At 43.4% G+C, this 19,394-nt stretch overlaps 2 protein-coding genes and 1 non-coding gene across 4 annotated transcripts; all 3 read left to right on the forward strand.

Moving 5' to 3' along the window:
* Positions 1–46: 46 nt before the first annotated feature.
* On the forward strand, positions 47–5,244 carry ankrd16 (ankyrin repeat domain 16). Of its 2 annotated transcripts, none has more exons than XM_085252571.1 (7): positions 47–605; positions 1,424–1,644; positions 1,720–1,762; positions 2,123–2,235; positions 2,385–2,548; positions 3,627–3,705; positions 5,023–5,244. In XM_085252571.1, the coding sequence occupies exons 1-7, from the start codon at positions 268–270 to the stop codon at positions 5,184–5,186; spliced, it is 1,122 nt and encodes a 373-aa protein (XP_085108697.1). In that variant the 5' UTR covers positions 47–267; the 3' UTR covers positions 5,187–5,244. The 2 variants fall into 2 exon arrangements, with proteins under 2 accessions (XP_085108697.1, XP_085108698.1); XM_085252572.1 differs by having other exon boundaries at positions 52–605; positions 2,123–2,231; positions 2,387–2,548.
* trnay-gua (transfer RNA tyrosine (anticodon GUA)) lies at positions 734–821 on the forward strand. Its single transcript is given in 2 exon segments — positions 734–770; positions 786–821. It is a non-coding gene; the product is annotated as a tRNA-Tyr (tRNA).
* A 1,970-nt stretch (positions 5,245–7,214) lies between the features above and the next one.
* gdi2 (GDP dissociation inhibitor 2) lies at positions 7,215–18,952 on the forward strand. The gene is made up of 10 exons (XM_085251200.1): positions 7,215–7,382; positions 13,223–13,330; positions 13,612–13,711; positions 13,833–13,967; positions 14,063–14,261; positions 14,378–14,509; positions 15,375–15,474; positions 16,012–16,183; positions 16,488–16,687; positions 17,830–18,952. Exons 1-10 carry the CDS (start codon positions 7,338–7,340, stop codon positions 17,980–17,982), a joined length of 1,344 nt encoding a protein of 447 aa, XP_085107326.1. The 5' UTR covers positions 7,215–7,337; the 3' UTR covers positions 17,983–18,952.
* Positions 18,953–19,394: the final 442 nt, after the last annotated feature.

Consider the following 19,394-nt stretch of genomic DNA (forward strand, 5'->3'; position numbering starts at 1 on the left):
AATTGCAAAAAAAAAATCTATTAGTGCTCATAATAATATTTAGAATTTTGATCAAGCTATAAGTACGTAAAAAACCAAACACTTGCGTGCTTTATGTTGGTTTCAGAGGTACAGGGTTAGGTCATGGTTGGCCACGTGATTTTAAGCAGCTCAACCAGGAATCGCGCTGGTAAACAGGCCAGCGTGTGTTCTTCAACACTTCAGAGTAACTGTTCTTATTTTGGCCCGTAGGCCAGTTTCTGCTCCAGCATTTAACTTCCACCCAGCATGGATGAAAACACTTCGAAGCTGCTAGTGAAGCTCACTCAGGACGGACAGTTGGCCGCGCTGGAGAAACACATAACATTAGGCGGCTCGACTGCGGCGCAAACTGTCAGTGGCAAACACTTCGGCAAGTCGGGAGACACCTTGCTGCATTACGCCGCAAGGCATGGACACCTGGACATTGTAAAGTACCTGATAAAGAGGGTTGGCTTGGATGTAGAGGTGTACAACAACGACTATAAGAGGCCGCTACACGAAGCAGCCTCCATGAGCCACAAGGACTGTGTTAGCTACCTGCTCCAAGAAGGCGCCAAAGTGGACAGTCTGAAGAAGGCTGACTGGTGAGAAAGAACCTGTTAACGTGTTACTACATTACTGTAACCCTACTCCAAAAGGAAGGAGGAAGAAGTAAGCGCCATCTTTCCCGGGTTCACTTTAAAGCTGGCTTCGCTGTGGGAGGGGTTACCGCCCTTCGATAGCTCAGTTGGTAGAGCGGAGGACTGTAGAGGCTGAATGCTGACATCCTTAGGTCGCTGGTTCGAATCCGGCTCGAAGGAGTTACCTTTTTTAACTCGACAGAACAGTACAACTATAAACAAATGGCGTAATATTAGCTAAATATACCTGAAGGAGCGGCTTTACTTTTCTTTAATATACTTCAATAAATTTGTGTTTCTAGTTGGAAATCGAAGGGGCTTATTGGTAAAAATAGCTGACAATACAATACGTTATTACAATTAAATGTACATTATTTCAAATTCAGGCTTTACAGTCCAGCCCTGTTAAACACTGACTGTTCTACAGTGCTCAGACTGTATCTGTGTGCTCCGTTTGGGGTGTATTCAGTACGGTCGTTTAAAATTAACATGAAAGAAATTGTAATATTATTTTTTTCATAAGCTACTCTTAAAATGTGAAGATATTACACGTTGTATAATATGTTCCATGATTGTAGCGCAGGAAACAAATAAAAACAGGTCAGTAGGACAGCAGCAGCACATTATCTTTCCAACTTCACTCCATATTTCGCCTGGTTATCCACGCCCCCTAGTGGCTCTATCAGTAAGTACGGGACAGATCTTCTACATAGAGTGTACGAATATATCCACCAATTGCAGTAAGTTTGTTTGTCAGAGGAGATTTGTGTCTCTGCTCTCAGGACTCCGCTGATGATGGCGTGCACTCGGAGGAACCTGGACGTGATCCAGGAGCTGCTTTGCCACGGTGCCGACCCCGCACTGAGAAACAAGGACGGCTGGAACTCCTTCCACATCGCCTGCAGAGAGGGAGACCCTGTGGTCATACAGCACCTGCTCCTTGTTGCACCAGACGTCTGGAGGACGGAGAGCAGGACACGCAGGACGCCACTACACACCGCAGGTGTCTGTACTTACAGTATGTGGAGATGTGACGTGAGGGGAAATCATATAACTTACACTTTCTCTGTTCATCCAGCAATGCATGGATGTGAGGAGGTGGTTAAGGTCTTGCTGGACAGGTATGTTGAAATTTTACATGGAGACTAATTCTGCTGCATATTTAACGCCAAATCCAGTCAACTCTGGATGCTGTCTGACTTTAGTTGTCAGCAGTTCTTACATATATAGCCCATGTCAACTCAAAATGCCCTAAAATGACAAATTCACAGTATAAAAATGTATTTAAATGTGACGCAGAAGTCAAAGGTTAGATAGATGTTATAAAATTTAAGTTGTTTTTTATGACACTGAAAATTTCTGCACTCTTAAATTTCTGCGACTTCTTTTGGCACAAATGTAGCTCCACCTGCTTGATGCTGATTCGCAGCTCACGGATAACTTTGTCTGACTGATCCTTACATTTACTGGTGTTTTTCCAGATGTGGCTACATGCCTGACAGCACTGACAGCTGTGGAGTCACGCCTTTCATGGACGCCATCAGGAATGGACACATCTCTGTGGCCAGGCTTCTTTTAGACGAGCACCAGGTGGAGGAAAGCAGTCCCCTGCAGTAATGTTTCTGCACTGACGTAGTTATATGTAGTGTCTCCACCTGACCTGTGTGTGTGTGTGTGTGTGTGTGTGTGTGTGTGTGTGTGTGTGTGTGTGTGTGTGTGTGTGTGTGTGTGTGTGTGCGCCACAGGCATCTGCAGCAGCTGCTGACATACTCGGGGCTCAGCCAGTGCACCAGGTAGCCGTCACAGGCCAGGATGAGGCTCTGCGGTTTCTGGTGAAGGACTTGAATGTCGAGGTGAACCAGAGGGCGACCAGCATCCAGCTCACCGCCCTGCATTACGCTGCCAAGGTCAGGGATTTCCCTCTGGTCTCCTTCAGCAGTCTGGTGGGAAGCTTCGGAATGGTTGGGAAAGATAAATAAATAAGCGTAGGAATGTAAGGAAAGGGACCAAGATGGGATGACTTGAGAAGTTTCAGGTATTTTGCTGTGTTGTTGTGTGGAGTGGTTAATATTTACTAACAGCAGAGCCTCGTCATGGCTCAGCTGGTGGAGCGGAGGATGTCGAGGCGTGACGCTGAAATTCACGGGTTGCTGGTTTGAAGGAGGAATAGTTTCATCCTTCAGGAATATTACATTTATCTTTCCAAACCTTTGTGTCAAACATGTGGCCCGAGAGCCGGAATCGGCCCGGCAAACACTCTAATCCGGCCCCCTGCACAGCTTTGGGAAAAGTGCAGAAGTGCATCTATTTTTACTGTATTTTCATTCGTTTTCCAGCTTTTGATAAAGACCCATCCCCACGCCTGACGGTCATGCTGTACGAATTAAATAACGTTTTTCCACTGTGTGGGAAAACTGTGGAAAAACGTTACTGCAGTCAGTTCAAACTTTTACAAAAGTGAACTGACAAAAATGTCATATTTTATAATTACAGGACAGTCTTCACAATGAACTAACAGCACTTTTCCTGTACTTTGACCCCTTTATGGCGTAGTTTCACTGATGCAGTCCAGATGAGCTGGCTAAACAACAACAGCTGGTGATAAGCTAATGTTAGACGTGGGTGAAAAAAATCCCACTTTCTCTCTGATAAACAGTTTGATTACTTTTACACATTGTATGAGAGGTCATTTGCTAAGTGTCCAACAATGTTTGATTCACTGATATTTAATGTTAGCTAACAGCAGCTAACAGCAGCTAACAGCAGCTAAAGCAGTGCTTACTGATAGAAAAGTGCTCTTCATTACAAGAATTACTGGAGGCCGTTTTATGTCGTCTGTGATTGTAGCCATGAAGAGTGAATGAACAGTTTTCTCAGACTGCTGATACAAGACTCACATACCGAACATAACGAGAACAAAAGCCTCGAGGCAAAGCACGGGCTACAGATCCTTCTCCGAGTCGCACTGACATGCATCTCTTTCAGGAGGGCCACACGTCCACTATAAACACACTGGTGGAGCTGGGAGCGGATCCTCATGCCCGGGACAAGAAGGGGAGGACTGGTAGGATGACCTTCTCAGTGCCTTTATGTAAAGTTATTTTCTCTGACCATGCAGCTTAATCAGAGATAATTATTATCTGTGATTATCTAACAAACAATGCCATCCATGAAGTGTCCAGTGTGCCGTGTGTTCTGCAGCTGAAATACTGCTTTTGTTCAGCCAGTTGAAAACATAATACGGATCATGTGACGAGGGGAAATAACACGTGACCTTTTCTGGCTTCACGCACACTAACAGTCAGGATACTTGGTACACAGTGATGGACGTCAGCTGGTTACGTGAACACTGCGTTTGTCAGTCTGGTGATGAGTGAAGTTTTCATGGAGGAGGCGATGTTTGCAGCATATGGCAAACAGAGACAGGTCCACAGGCAGCTGCTTTCAAATGAAAATAATAGAAACATATGAGCAGTTTAAACACAATACAAGCTGAAAGCAGCAGTGTGAGTGTGTGAGCTTTGACATGTCGCTCCACTTTATTAATAAGGTTTTGCCTGTTTGATGTCGTGAGGAATAAAGGCTCAGAGTCGCAGCTCTGTCATTCAGACAGAAATGAATGTTTAGATTAATGCTTTGTTTTTCTGAGTAATTTTATTCCACGATTCTTATCGATGCTCATCAGGGAAGACTTTAAGAAGCCTTAGACCTTCCTACTGTCCGTGCACGGAGTTCTGTTCCAGGAATGATGGTGCTATATTCCAGAGAACTGATTGGTCAGTAGGCGGTAATCTCGTACCTACTGATTTCTTATCTCATACACATCTTGCACTGGAGCAGGTTATAGGGATGCAGCATCATTTTCCATCCATGCACCGCTGCAGCAAGTGAACCAACATAAAAAATCCACCATTTTTAGTTTACAGGCTTCATTAAGCTTTGGTTGGACTCTTTGAAATAACGTGAAAGCTGCACAGTTAATATTGGGTGAACGTCTGTGACGGCTTTACTTCTCTTTTTGTCACTAACATCAAACAAAGAAAGATCTGTTCCTGTGTTTTGCATACACCTGTGCACGTCCCTCGTTTGCATTCATTCAGTCTGAAAAATGAACCTGCAGAGACTCATCAGCGCAGTGCTCCATAGTGACCTGTAACATCTTCAGCGTTACAGAAACAGCACCAAGCTTCTGAAATGGGAGAGTCGTCTGTTGGCTCTCATAAAACTCATTTACAGGAAATATGTCGGCACAGTGAATGAAACAGATTTGGAAACAGGAACAGAGTTAGTTTGTCTTTTCATTGTCATATGGTGATAATGTCACCACCAAAACTCAGTTGTTACAAGAAGCAGTTTTTTACTGCTGTTTCTCTTCTCCCAGCTCTTCACATGGCGTGCATTGGGCAGCACGCAGACGCAGCCAGGACGCTCCTGCAGCTCGGCCTCAAAGATTCTGAGGATGCGTCCGGCACAACCGCCAGGCAGCTGGCCAGGAAACCCCACGTAGTGCAAGTGTTTGAACGTGACCTGGCACACAGACCCTAATCAATCCTTGAAACATTGAGTTCTTAATTTATTGAAATAAAGAAAAGCTGAAGCCTAATAGTGTGATTCAAGTTATTTTGCACAGATTGTGTGGATTACAATAAAAACTGTGTTTGCTAAAAGACGCAGGTTTAGACATGATCATGCTAACAGTAATCTCACTTTACCTGATAAACTCTGCATCCTGCCAGGACAGCTCGTGGCGACACAACACAAAAATGCAGCTTTCATTGTCGGCCACTACATTTGATACTGTTTGACAATCTGCTTGGCTGCCTGTTGTTTCTACTTAAAAATATGTTGGTCTTGGTGACTATCTATATGAGCTCAAAGCAGCCCACACACCGATGTAGGACTTGGGACTTTTCTGTTTGCCAAACAGGTGTGTCATGCATATATGTTGTTGCAGCAGTTGAGCATATTGCCCACGCTATGCTCAATAGGCAAAGTTCCAATTCACTAAAAGTTTCTGTACATTTTTGAGACTGTGATGGAAACTATCACAAAGAAAATGAAGCCACAGCGTTTGTTTGCTGTAGTTTTTTTGTTCAGCTTCACACAAGCGAATGAAATGACACAGTACGTGTGTCAAATGTCTGTAATAATTGGCAATCAATTGCTATAATTGACAAGTAAGGCATAAAACCAATGGATGCACTCCTGCTAGAACCCTATGATTACAAGACAAAACACCGGCTCAAATTACAGCTACTATTAACTACTGGTGTAGAAACATGGAAAACGGGACTATAATAAAGCCTAACTCAGTGGACCAGAAATACATATGTTATCCTTATTGTACTTTAAGCTTCTGACCAAGTCCTCCAAGTTTTCCCATGTCACACCCCTGCTGATTCAGCTGCACTGGCTCCCCGTTAAATTCAGAATCCAGTTTAAGATAAGATAAGATAAGATAAGATAAGATAAGATAAGATAACCTTTATTAGTCCCACACGTGGGAAATTTGTTTTGTCACAGCAGGAAGTGGACAGTGCAAAAGTTATGAGGCAAAAATTAGAATACAATAAGAATAAATACAGTACACAGCTGTACAGAATAGAATAAAATAAAATACTATATACAGTAGAATAAAATAGAATAAAAATATACAATAAGATAAAAATAGAATACAAATACAAATACTATATACAACTGAGTAAAAATACAACGATGACAGAAAGGATTATTGCACTTAGTATTATTGCATATGTATGGATGTGTGTGCTTGATCAGTTAAAGTCTTTATTATGGAGTCTGACAGCAGTGGGGAGGAAAGACCTGCGAAATCTCTCCATCCCACACCGTGGGTGCCGCAGTCTCCCACTGAAGGAGCTGCTCAGTGCTGTCACAGTCTGCTGCATGGGGTTTAAGGTTTTGACCTTGACTTTTGCATGGACAAGCACCAACATATATAAGTGAACTTTTACATCCATACATTCCCAGCAGGTCCCTGAGGTCATGTGACCAGGGCTTGCTTGCTGTCCAACACACGAGGCTGAAAACAAAAGGCGACAAAGCTTTTGGAACTGTGGCCCCCAGATTGTGGAACTCTCTCCCTTTGAGCCTGAGATCTGTGGACTCAGTGGTCGCTTTTAAAAAACAGCTAGAAACCCATCTTTTTAAACTTGCTTTTAGTTGATTTTTAGTTTTAGGTTTTAGCTTCTGTGAAGCACTTTGTGATTTTTATCTTGAAAGGTGCTATATAAATAAAGTTTTACTTACTTATGCTTAATGAGTGAGTCACATTTAAATATATTTGGCCGTATTGCGTTAAAACAGTTTATGAGATTGTTATTTAGCTGTGGATATGTCACACTACCTTCCGGCACTGGTAAGGTTTCCCACATCAACACAGTGTTTGGCCCATATCTACTTTGTCGGGTTCTGGTCACCCTACCTGATCCCTGCCGGCTGTAACGCACAGGTGCAACACTGTGCTTTGTGAAGCAGTGCGTCCACACCATTGGCCCACACAGGTACCCGGTACGACGCTTCTTCACGCCTCTTCCTGCAGTGACTGACAGGCTGAGAAGCCCCGCCCCGAAGGCGCCTGACGCTGAGCCGCAGCCCCTTCTCACTTGTAGCCCCGCAGATCTCCATTTTCTTCTTTCCTCATATTCCGGAGCGGAAGAGCAAAGACTTTTGGAAAAAATGGATGAAGAATACGACGTTATCGTTCTGGGCACCGGGCTTACGGTGAGAGAGAAAAACATACAACGCGTGGGCGTGATTTGCAACCTGTTAACATCGCGGTTAACGCTGGAGAAGACGGGGCCTAATCAGCAGGGTTAATGCTAAGTAGCTAGCTTAGCCGCTAACCGAGCGTGAGCGTTTACGTGTTAAGCAATGGAAACTAAATGAAGGCGCTAACCCCAACTACTAGCTCTGTGCTATCAGCAGCTGCTTTCAGTGTCTGAGAAAGATTAACGATAGCAACTGTTAACTCGCTCGAGATAAGTTGAAACGCTCAAACTGTTTTGTATCCTTAATAGGTATTGTAGTACCGCTTGAGTTTAATTAGCGCAGTTCATTGTGTGGATATGCAGAAACTGAGCGCCAATTAAGGCAGCTTTTCTCAGTCAAGATAAGATTAGCCTACGGATGAGTAGTCTGTTAACGTTAGCTGACCTACATTAAGCTATTTTATTAGCCTGCTAACGACGGAGCACAGTCCTGTTGTAGCGGTGTCATCGAATGTATTCTTGGGGTCGAAACGGTTCCCACCGCCGCTCGCCTGCTGCAAGCAGTTCTACGGCAGTGCAGCTATGTTGAGCTCGTTGAAGTGTCCTTTCAGCGCTGTTCTGTGCGGCAGTGCAACTAAACTACTACAAACTGAACAGCACTACGAATAAATCTCAGCAGGTTCTCGGGTTTAATAAAACGAGAAGCTATTTGGCATAGAGGCGCATTGGGACACGTTAATGTAACTGCAGTCGCAAACTTCACCAGCAGGTTGAAGTTACATATCCTGTCCGACTTTCAGTTCACTTTTACACCCGCCGCCCACCAAAAACTAACGTACCGAGTGGCGTGTGTGGGATTGGGGATGTGTAGGCTTTGTTTCTGCGGACTCTCTTTGCTGCTCGTACTTTTAAATAAAACGATTCCCTCGGACAGACTTCCTGACTTTGTTGTTTAAACATGCCGGAAAACCAGTGGTTAGTTTGGGGCTTAATCACAAGCCAACTTGCTGCTTGCACCATTGTCGTCACCACCTTGTTGAGTCGCTGTACAGTGACGTGTTTTTGAGTTGCTTCAGCCCAGGACTTCAGCACAGCGGGTTAACTTTGAGGACTAATACTGGGTGTGGTTCCAACAAGGCTGAGGAACTGAAAGTACACTGCCAGAAGCCAGTTTAGTTAGAGCTGGTGGCCAACCACTCAGGACCACAGCAGACTTGAAGACTGAGGTGGCATAGTGTAGTTTCACACGGAAGTAGTTGAGTCTGCAAATAAATGACTTCACTTCTGTATTCTGCCACCTTCCCCTTCTCCTTTTCTGCTACAACACAGACAAAGGCGTTGCTATGTTTACTAACTGAGCAGGTTATGCAGGAATCTGTGCAAGCCCTGCCACCAGGAAACTTCATCTGACTTTGTTTCCTGTCTCTGGGGCAGATGCTTAATTAGAAAGGGATAGCTGTGTTGTACATGGCAACAATTAGTCTTAAAACGTTTGTAAGTGCACGGTAACAGCTGTCACTGTGAAGTGTACTCTGTGCTCTAGGTCTTAAATGGAAATTGTTAGGCAGGCCTTCTTGGATTTTGGGAGGTTTATTATGCAGGGGGACGGGGTTCCCCATCTGTCCACTACTGACGACACATTAGAGGAGGGGCTTGGCACAAGATGCCAAGCTCTAAGTGTGGCCCGGTCCTCATTATGATGCTGGTAGTTGGAGTAAGCAGCTTTTAGACTCCAGCCAGGAGATGTGAGTAGGACAGCATTTAGTTATTGAGAAGTATAAAGAGATTGTTGTGACAGCTCTACAAGTTGATTGGCCCAATTAAGCCAGTGACAGTGTTTCTATCAATGGATGAATTGATGCTCACCAATTTGTGGGTTTTCTTACAGTTTATAGTTTGACATTAAAACCCTTCATCAAACCAGCAGTCCTGATAGTTTAAACATAAGTGTGTTGTCATCTGAGATGGTGATAAAGGATGGAGAATCTAGACTACGGGTGACTAAAAGGCGTTTTGTTGAAAAGACTGAGGCATAATAATGATAATAATAATAAATGTTATTTAAAAGCACCCAAAGACACTTAACAATGGAGTAAAACACATAGTAGAACAATGACAACCAAGAACAGTAATTAGTTTACAGTGAATATGCAGATTTGAACAGATGGGCATACAAAGTTAGGCATGTTTTGCCTTCGATTCACTCGAGCTGTCCCTGGCTGCTCTCTGGCTCAGTGGGTGGGGCTCAGGCATCTCCCCCTCACAAAGTAAACCATGTGTTACCTGAGGCTAAAATCTGTGCGTGTGTTTTTATTTCTTTTTCGTCCCAATGAGTGAATAACTGAAGAAGAACGAATACAAGTGAAGGGCAAAGATGCTCTTCACATCTCAGGTGTAGAAACATTTTAGGTGGGAGCTGAAGAAGAGATGGGAAATCCCATTAACTGCACAGTAACCTCATACCATACGAGGAAGTCTGTTACAAACTCAATGACACTATTCATTCTTTTCAGTTACGTGACCAGTGCAGAGCCCAGAGGAGAAAAGCAACAGTTAAAACTAGGGCTGGGCGATATGTCGAGTATACTCGATGTAACTGTCAAGTATAAATTGGCATGGCAATATTAACCCCCCCGTGGCCCACTGCACTCTGTGTTTATATACCACCAGATAGGGAAAAATATGGCGGGAGCTTCAGACGAGCGAGGGAATGAGACTCGCTGCGTTTGGATTTCGTGAGGAGGATGCAGAACACAGTGCGGTCATTTGCATTAATGCCGTAAAACTATTGCTGCTAAAGGTAGCAGTACTACGAAATTATTCCACCAGCTTAAAAGTCATCTGCTGCAAAATGAAGACCGTTTCAAACCTGAGGCATGTCAGCGTCTCGCCACACACCAAAGAACACGCTAAATAAACCAGCTGTGACACCTGTGACTGCTCTTAGTCGTTTTTATAGTCACTATCTAGACTTTTGTTTCTGTAATTTGAGGTCAGCAAAATGTTTTTATTCCCATTGTCAGGTAAACCATTTCTCCATTTTAAATAACTGAGTTGATGTGTAGGAGGGATCTGCAGTGTTTGCAGAAGTGCTTTACTTTAAAAGATTGATAGTTAAAGTGCAGTAAAAGTACTCAGTCACAATAATGACTACAGGTAACTGTAGTGCAGAGGCATGATGGAACACAAGACTCCACTTATGAAAAGTAGCTTAGAAGTAAAAATAAGAGAATTTGAAGCACTGCTGATAATCTTAATGAGTCAAGTAATACAGAAGTTATGGAACTGATACAAGATACTCGGGCTGAAATGTTCGGGCTAAGACCCTCAAGAAGAAGATGAAATTCAGGCTAGGAAAAGAGGAGGGATTCTCTTCTGCGAGGAGTACACCGCTGTAGACGAGACAAAATTACTGAATACAAAACCAGGAAACTGACTCAACCAAAAAGGAAGCAACAAAGGGACTTACTGAAAGGCACCGGTTAGTTTGTGGCTAAACAAACTTAAAGCAGAGATGACTTGATGGGTAAAAGAAAAGCCTTAAATATAATCCAGATTCAAGGCTCTGCTAAAAGTCTGCTGTAAAAACCAAGGATGAAGTATAACGTGGGTTGTGGTTGAAAAGCTGAGGGTCACAAACTGCTGACCTTACACGTCCTCTAACAGGCCAGTGTTTTGTTAGGTTGTAGGTGTCAGTGGTGTGTTTGAGAATTTACTGATGAAATGATGAAGTTATACAAAAAGCATAGAGATTGTAAAGATGCGTTACACTCTGCATGTGCTGCTGTAAAATGCTGTCATAAAGGAGAGATCCTGTGGATGTGGCACTTTCCATTCTCATTTTATAAGCCCATCACATGTTTGCATGTAGACCTTTAATCTGCCCGTGGCGGTGCTGGAGTCAACCGCACAGTGCAGTTTATTACTATAGAGTAAAGCTTTATCTTTGTCTTAATCTGCATTTGTAGGTGATCAGATTAAATTCTGATGAAAAATGCCTGAAACAGATCTTCAAACTGATGTCTTGTTTTATCCAGCTGGCAGGCTCGTTAATGGTCACATGACATGAAGAAAATCAGTCATATATCCACAACTGACACCAACTTTGTACATTTGTAGGTCTTCAGTTAACTTCTTTACATTATTAGTAAATTAAAAGTCAGGTTATATTTAAGACATGTGACTATGATGTTTGAGAAAGCCGTCCAGATGGAGTCTTTGTTGCCCCCGACTACCCCTTCCCTTCTTCGTGTGTTAAATATTGAACTGGGACTCTGTCACTGCTTGTGGTGGTGTAATGTTTTGCCTGACAGTACAGTGAACTGGCACGATTTCCCCTCTGTCAGCATGAATCCTGCCGCTGACAGTCCTCCGGGCCTCTCTCAAAGTCGCAGTTTTTATAGGCAGCAGCAGGTTGGCTTCAGTCACGTCTCCTCAGAGGAGTGGCTGTGCCACATTACAGCAACTCTGGCCCACATATTTAATTTTATTTATTTGGTGTGTCTGCACGAGGCTTTGAGCAGTCGTCACGATCCAGTTTCACTGGAGCAAATGAAACTTTCTTTGGACAAACGTGCACAGTGTTGCAGAAATGATGCCGAGATGAGTGAATGAGTTGGTAGCAGGGCGTTTATAGTTTTGCATGTTTTAAATTTTCATTTTGTTTATCCAGTTTTTGTATCTTTTTTAAATTAAAGCGCAACATTGTTTCCATTTTTTTTCTTAGATTGTAGTTTTTGTATTATTTCAGTTTATTTGTATTTTTAACTGGTTTTTTTTTTTTTTTTTTTTAACAGCTAGTTTTTGTGCAATGGATATTTTCATGGGAAAGGTGGTTTACCAGTAAGCTGTAGTATGGTGTGTACTGGCACAGGTGCTGTACAAGTTGACAGTAAGCGTTAGGTGGCATCAGTCAGTGCTGCCTTAGTTTGGTTGGTATGTAAGAAACATTCTCCTGAGCCTAACCTTTCATTCAGTAGAACAACTTGTTTTAGAGTAAAATCCAGTCACATGATGCTCACACTGGTGGCTAACTTCTACAAGCCCTCAGCTCTAATCTTATTGAGTTTGGGTGGGAATTCCACTGTGGCAATTCTTATCATGTCCAACCCTCTGAAGCCCAGTGGAAGCAGCACTCATCCTCTCAGCTCTGCACAAACATGTCAGACATGTTCGGTCAAAGTTGGTCTTGTGGCAAATTGAAAGTCATGGAAACAGTAACACGTGGGACATTGTAAAGTACAAATGGCCGAATCGCGTAGTGAATTACCGTAACAGAAACACTGCTTTTGTTTTGTTTAAAATAAAAAAAGCTGCAGTTTAACCCTACGAGTGTGATGGTAGACGACCTGACCTACTGAGTCACTTCACACATTACAGACTGTTGCTAAAAGTATCGAGACCGACAGGAAGTGATGGGAGGCAAAACTGACATGCAGAAGGTTAGCTGCAGAATCAGGGAGGTTACACTTGCATGGTATGTGTTACGGTCAGGATGAAGGCGTAAATCTGTTGTTGTCTGAAAAAAGTTCATTTCCTGAATTGGCTGCATTTTTAAAAAACAGAGATTTGTTGGTGTAACTGTATAGATCTTAGTGTTTCTGCATGTGTATAAACATAACAGCACGTGCTGGACTGCAGTAATCGAGTTCTGAACCACCAATGAAGTAATGTTTCACTGCAGCTGCATGCAGTTGAGCTGCCCTGGTAAATACAGCTATTCCTGTTGAGTAAATCATTTTTATTATTAGTGTTTTTGTCATTATTATATCCTGTAACTCGTGTGTGAGGAAAGCACTCTGAAGAACTCTGTGGTTGATTTGAGTCTAACTTCTGTACTTCCTCTCCCAACAGGAATGTATTTTATCAGGCATTATGTCAGTGAATGGGAAAAAGGTTCTGCACATGGATCGCAACTCCTACTACGGAGGTGATAGCGCCTCCATCACACCTCTTGAAGACGTAAGTTGACCTCCCACATCTCTGATTTCTCTTTTGTATTGAGTTGGTTGTTTCACCACAGTGATGTGGAGTTAGGATGAACGTTTGTATTTTAAGGCCGGTAATGGCTTCTTTTAACATGGATCCATTTTGTTCTGAAACGCCACACGTTCCTCTTCTATCCAGCAGAGGTGGTGATGATAGAATTAGCATATTTCATTTTGTGAGAGTAGGAAATTAAGATGCCGCTGTGAAAGTGGAAGCTGTTGCCTGTGGGTCAGATGTTATGTGTCTCACTACAGCTCTACAAGCGCTTCAACCTTCCCGGAAGCCCTCCTGACTCAATGGGAAAAGGCCGGGATTGGAACGTGGACCTTGTCCCTAAATTCCTCATGGCCAATGGTATAGTTTCCCTGATCTTTGGTAGACAAGAAACGATATAATAACTGGGCAACGATTAAAAGGATCCTTAGATGTGATAACGATGAACGTTTCCATGAATGAAAGTATCCCTTTGTTGCAGGTCAGCTGGTCCGCATGCTGCTGATCACACAGGTGACTCGCTACCTGGATTTCAAAGTGGTTGAAGGCAGTTTTGTGTACAAGAAGCCCAAAATCCATAAAGTTCCCTCTACGGAGACGGAGGCCCTGGCATCCAGTGAGTCTAGTTAAATACTGAACGGTTTAGTGGAAGGTTGTTTTGTTGCTCTCGTTATGGATTTCCTCCTTTTCTAAACTCGTTCTCACTCAAAGGTCTGATGGGGCTGTTTGAGAAGCGGCGCTTCAGAAAGTTCCTGGTCTTTGTTGCCAACTTTGATGAGAATGACCCCAAGACTATGGAGGGTGTCGACCCAAAGAAGACGACGATGAGGGAAATATACAAGAAGTTTGACCTGGGCCAGGAAGTCATGGACTTCACCGGTCACTCCCTTGCTCTCTACCGTACAGATGAGTTAGTAGCCTTCTTTTGTCTTAACAGTGTCTGTAATTGGGCATGATTATGATGGCCTCTGCTGTGAAACGCTGCAGCTTGTAGCATTTAGATTGTTCTAATTGTTCTGCCCTTAGTTACCTGGATCAACCCTGCATGGAAGCAATCAACAGGATAAAGCTTTACAGTGAGTCTCTGGCCCGATATGGCAAGAGCCCATATCTGTACCCACTGTACGGCCTGGGAGAACTGCCACAAGGCTTTGCCAGGTAGGGGACACTTTCCATTGTTAGACACGTGTGATGAATATTTTGTTTGTACCAAAAAGATGTTAACTGTGGTTTAGGGTTGGATATTCTGCTTCATAGTCTGATATCTACCCTAAGTTGTCACACTGTTTGTAGGTTTTGGTTTCATTTACCTTCCTGCAGTGAGTTCTGAAAGTTTAATAAGCTACAGTATAGGTTGCTCCCTTATTCACAGGGGGGTTGGCACAGCAGGTGGCACCACGTTTTCAATCTGGCAGTTTGGCAGATTAGATCCTAGTTCACCAGTCCTAGGTTTAAACAGAGCACTTGTTTTTACTCTAACTTTGATATATTGTAATATACGCAGCCTTTCTCTTTGCAGCAGTTATTGTATGCACACAGCCCGGTCACAGACTTCCAGTGTGTGAATGTGTAAAGTGCTTTGAGGTCCTTAGGGACTAGTAAAGCGCTTTACAAATACAGGCCATTTACCATTTGTAACTCATCCAATGTGACGACACTCAGTCAAATCCTTCATTCAGAGCACGTGTGCAAACCAAACTCTGTGAGGAGACCACAGTAGAGTTAAAGCTGAGATGCTGGTTTACATGTGAGCTTGAGTTAAGGAGGAAACTCAAACTACACATTTTCATTGTTATTTTATTTTTTAAGTAAGCATTTTTATTTGAAGACAACTTTTTATATTTTTCAATACTTTGTTTGAGTGCACGACTGTCAGGCTGCTTCAGAATATATTGCGATGACTAATAATCCACATGGAACTTGATATGTTGGACTTTTTGTTTGAGGACGTTTTCTTTAACTGGACTTTGTTACATTGAGGTTGGGTGTGGTTTTGACTCTTGAATTGTGACTCAATTTCCAGGCTTAGCGCCATCTACGGTGGGACGTACATGCTGAACAAGCCAATAGAAGAGATTGTGATGGAGAATGGGAAGGTGGTGGGAGTCAAGTCGGAGGGGGAGGTGAGTAACGCCGGTCCCAGTAGTGCTGAAGGCACAGCCAGACTGGTTCCTCCTTTTATTATGTTCCCCTATCCTTAAGAGTAGAAAAGCGCTGTATTAGAACCAGCATCTGCAAAGACTGTCTCAGGGACGATCGTGGCTCAACAGCTGGCAGCTCGTCTTGTAATCGGAAGGTTGCCGGTTCGAGCCCCGGCTCGGACAGTCTCGGTCGTTGTGTCCTTGGGCGAGACACTTCACCCGTTGCCTACTGGTGGTGGTCAGAGGGCCCGGTGGCGCCAGTGTCCGGCAGCCTCGCCTCTGTCAGTGCGCCCCAGCTGTGGGTACAATGTAGCTGCCATCACCAGTGTGTGGATGGGTGGATGTGTAAAGCGCTATACAAATACAGACCATTTACCATGTTTTGCTCTGATGGAGAATCGCAGTGACAGTGATTGGTGGCCACCTGGATTAATGGCGTTTTATAATCTTAATGTCCCTGCAGTTGCTCTTTGGTGTTGTTCACTACTTTAACTTTTTGAACATGTTTGCAAATCACAGATTGCAAGGTGCAAGCAGCTGATCTGCGACCCCAGCTACATTATGGATCGTGTCACCAAAGTGGGTCAGGTGATCAGAGCCATCTGCATCTTGAGTCATCCTATAGCCAACACTGGCGACGTAAACTCGTGCCAGATCATCATCCCCCAGAATCAGGTCAACAGGAAACACGGTGAGCAGCCAGCCTCATGTTTAGGCCTTTAGGATCAAATTTTCAGTCAGCTGTATAGTGTGCTTGTATAGTCAGACCTTAACGTCCTAACTTGCGTAGTAAGTGAAAATCCTTTCATCCCCACACCCCAACCTTCCACACCAAGCATCCACCCGATGTGCAGTCACGTTCTCGAGATGCACGTCAGGTTTTACTTAAGGCTCAGATCTGATGCAGGGTTTCAAACGTCTAACATCAAAACGTTGAGCACTGGCACTAAATGACAACATTGAATGTGACACTAACTTGAGTTTTTCTTTTGCAGACATCTATGTTTGTATGATCTCCTTTGCACACAATGTGGCTGCGCAGGGTAAATACATCGCCATCGTTAGCACCACAGTGGAGACGGGTGAGCCAGAGAAGGAGATCAAGCCAGCCCTGGACTTACTGGAGCCCATCGAGCAGAAGTTTGTCAGCATTAGCGACCAGTATGCACCCACTGACATTGGGACTGAAAGTCAGGTATGAAGATGAAATATTGTTTATACTATTACACAGTTTGTTCTTGACCGTGCCACGGTGACCTACCAGAAAGTTAGCCCTGCCAGAAACACTTCTGTTGAGTTTGTTTTTGCCTTTTTCCAGTGTTTTGTGTGCTTTCACACCATTTTTCTGTGTGCTGGTGTTTTCTTCAGTTTGACCTCCGACCGTACACTTCCCAGTATTGCTACTATTGCCAAATACCCACAGAGGAAAAACGTGTCATTCCAGGATTTTTCATGCATGTGTCCGTATCCCTCATCTTCATCTGTATTTCCCATCAAGTATATCAATCTCTGAACTTGTGGAGATGTTTTTGTGTTGTGAATGTTTAAATCTCAGTGCTAACACAGTGGGAGTTGATGTCACAGTTAAACCTGACTAGAAGTGTTAAAAAAATGGTGTCAGATCCAGACTGGGCTGAAGTCTGTTTCTGTCAGTTTCCAGCTTGGATCTGAATGGCATGTTTAACATGGCTAAAGTCAGCGATGCAGTTAATGAAGCACACAGCGTTGGTGTCTTATAGATGTGTGACTAGCACATGGCCGTATTTATCACATGATAAAGGCAGACTTGGTTTAATCTCTGTGCAGTTGAGCTGATTTGTCAGAGTGCACATCTTCAACAACTGCATGTTATCCTTCTGTCGTTAGCTTTAGCTTGTAAATCTGCCTACAAGGCTAAAAACCAGTCGGCAGATATTGTTATTAAATGTCCTGGACATGACTGCAAAGTTCTGCCATATATCTGTGTGCACTGCAGTTTCTTTACTCTAATGCTGGGTTTTTACACGAGGCACACACAACGTGCTCGATCAGCTCCGCCCACAAAGGTTTACAAAGCCATTGAAAGCTCCTCTGTGACCACAGAAATAAAAGGAGGATACTTTTGTAACTAATGATTTGTAGTGTGCGTAGTTGACATGAAAGAACGCACTGCGTGCTCTTACTGCCACCTGGTGAACAGTTACAGTTGAACATCTCGGGCGCTTTGATTGGACTTCTTTTAGTTCTTGGAGACTTTGCTCTGTTGTTGCTTCTACTTTGTATGGATGATTGTTTTGCTTATTTCACGATGTTTGCTCTGTGACGTTAAGGCACACTTGGACTTTTGTTTCCCTCTAGATCTTCATCTCTCGGTCCTACGATGCAACAACTCACTTTGAGACCACCTGTGATGACATCAAGGACATCTACAAGAGGATGACAGGCTCAGAGTTTGACTTTGCTGAGATGGAGCGCAAGAAGAAAGACACCTTTGGTGACGATGATTCATAGAGGCAGCCAGTCCTGCAACACTCTGATAATCAAAGACAACGGAAATCTTATAAAAAATAGAAAACTTACACAAAAAAGTAAAGACCAGTGGGCTGACTGATTACTCGAGTACACAGTTTGCCCACTGAAGAAGTTGATGATGCATAGAGAGAGGCGGTATAGTTTTGTTGGATAGGGTTCAGGGAGAGCGCTATGCTTCTTCACATCATTCAGGTGGGTGTTGCACTAAATACTGGTTATATCTAATAGACAGTTAATACCCTACATTTTTCTAATTCATCATGCTAAGACGATGCGTAGTCCAAAGATGCCAAATGAAACGATTCATAATCAATAGTATCTGGAAAAGATGTACACTATATACTCGGCTGATATTTTGTATATGCAGGTGTTCTTTTCGTGTCAGGTTCTGTGAGTTGTGGCTTGGCATCGTGTGTCTGTATTCAGTTGTGGTGTGTTGAGCTGAGTGTTCCTCACAGGATGTGGCAGTTCCTGCACTTTTCAGGCCGGTAACAGCAGAGCGCCGTGCGAGGCAGCACCTCAGCATCCACATCATATGGTCCGGTTTTGTAAAAGTGCTTTAGTGGTGTATGGGCTAGGTCTTCTTTCTTTGTTTGATCCCCTGATTGTGCGACAGCATACAGTAAGTCACAGGCACGACTGTAGCTCAACATGAACCTCCTGAACCGGTTTTCAACACTTTGAGTTACTATAATGCATCTGAGAAAAATGTATTAGTTCCTGTATTACCCAAAATAATCAAAGACCCGAGCATTAACAGCAGATTGATGACACATGTAATTGCTTAAGAAGGACCAAATGTGTACTGCAGCAGTATTGAACTGATGGGAGCCTTGTGATATCTGGTTTTGAACAACTGTTGTTAAAAAAGGAAGAAAAAAATTATCTTGGGGCTCAAATGATTTCTGTACTGCAAAGTAAAAAAAGAAAAACTTTGTCAAAATCCAAAGCTGTGTGAGATTTATTTATTTTAGTAGTTTCAAGTATGCAGCAGGCTTTGTAATGTCTGCTTCTACACATCCTTACCCTGACAACATTTGGTAGTGCATCATCATGGATGAAAGCTCAGACTTGTAATACTGGGTCATCAGGTAAAAACACATTTCCATGGATCTAACGCACAAACACATGCTGATGATTCGTGCCAAGCTGAAGAAACTAAAACACGAGCTTCTTGGACACACAGCAAGTCTGCTTTCTTATGAAGGCATCTGTGGGACAAACGTGGTGACGGAAGGAAAGCTGAAGCTGTCCAAGCACCCCTGTAGCCTCGGATCACCCACCGCAGTCGTCACACCTCGCTGGCATCACTGTAAACGAGCCTTTAACACCTTAAAGGTAGGTAGTCTATGATTACTGACTCGCTTTAAGAAGAAAAGTTCCATGTGACC

Source organism: Mchenga conophoros, linkage group LG17 (assembly GCF_057382185.1).
Source record: "Mchenga conophoros isolate Kocher_MC1m ecotype Shallow Benthic linkage group LG17, M_conophoros_male_GT1.1, whole genome shotgun sequence".
Classification (NCBI taxonomy): domain Eukaryota; kingdom Metazoa; phylum Chordata; class Actinopteri; order Cichliformes; family Cichlidae; genus Mchenga; species Mchenga conophoros.

Excerpts from the sequence above, each read along its gene's own strand:
- ankrd16 (XM_085252571.1), top strand. The coding sequence starts at position 268 with ATGGATGAAAACACTTCGAAGCTGCTAGTGAAGCTCACTCAGGACGGA. Across the intron at positions 606-1,423 it reads AGTCTGAAGAAGGCTGACTG|GACTCCGCTGATGATGGCGT; the intron begins GTGAGAAAGAAC and ends CTCTGCTCTCAG. Across the intron at positions 2,236-2,384 it reads TTTAGACGAGCACCAGGTGG|AGGCATCTGCAGCAGCTGCT; the intron begins AGGAAAGCAGTC and ends TGTGTGCGCCAC.
- gdi2 (XM_085251200.1), top strand. The coding sequence starts at position 7,338 with ATGGATGAAGAATACGACGTTATCGTTCTGGGCACCGGGCTTACG. Across the intron at positions 16,184-16,487 it reads TCAGGTCAACAGGAAACACG|ACATCTATGTTTGTATGATC; the intron begins GTGAGCAGCCAG and ends TTTCTTTTGCAG. Across the intron at positions 16,688-17,829 it reads ACATTGGGACTGAAAGTCAG|ATCTTCATCTCTCGGTCCTA; the intron begins GTATGAAGATGA and ends GTTTCCCTCTAG.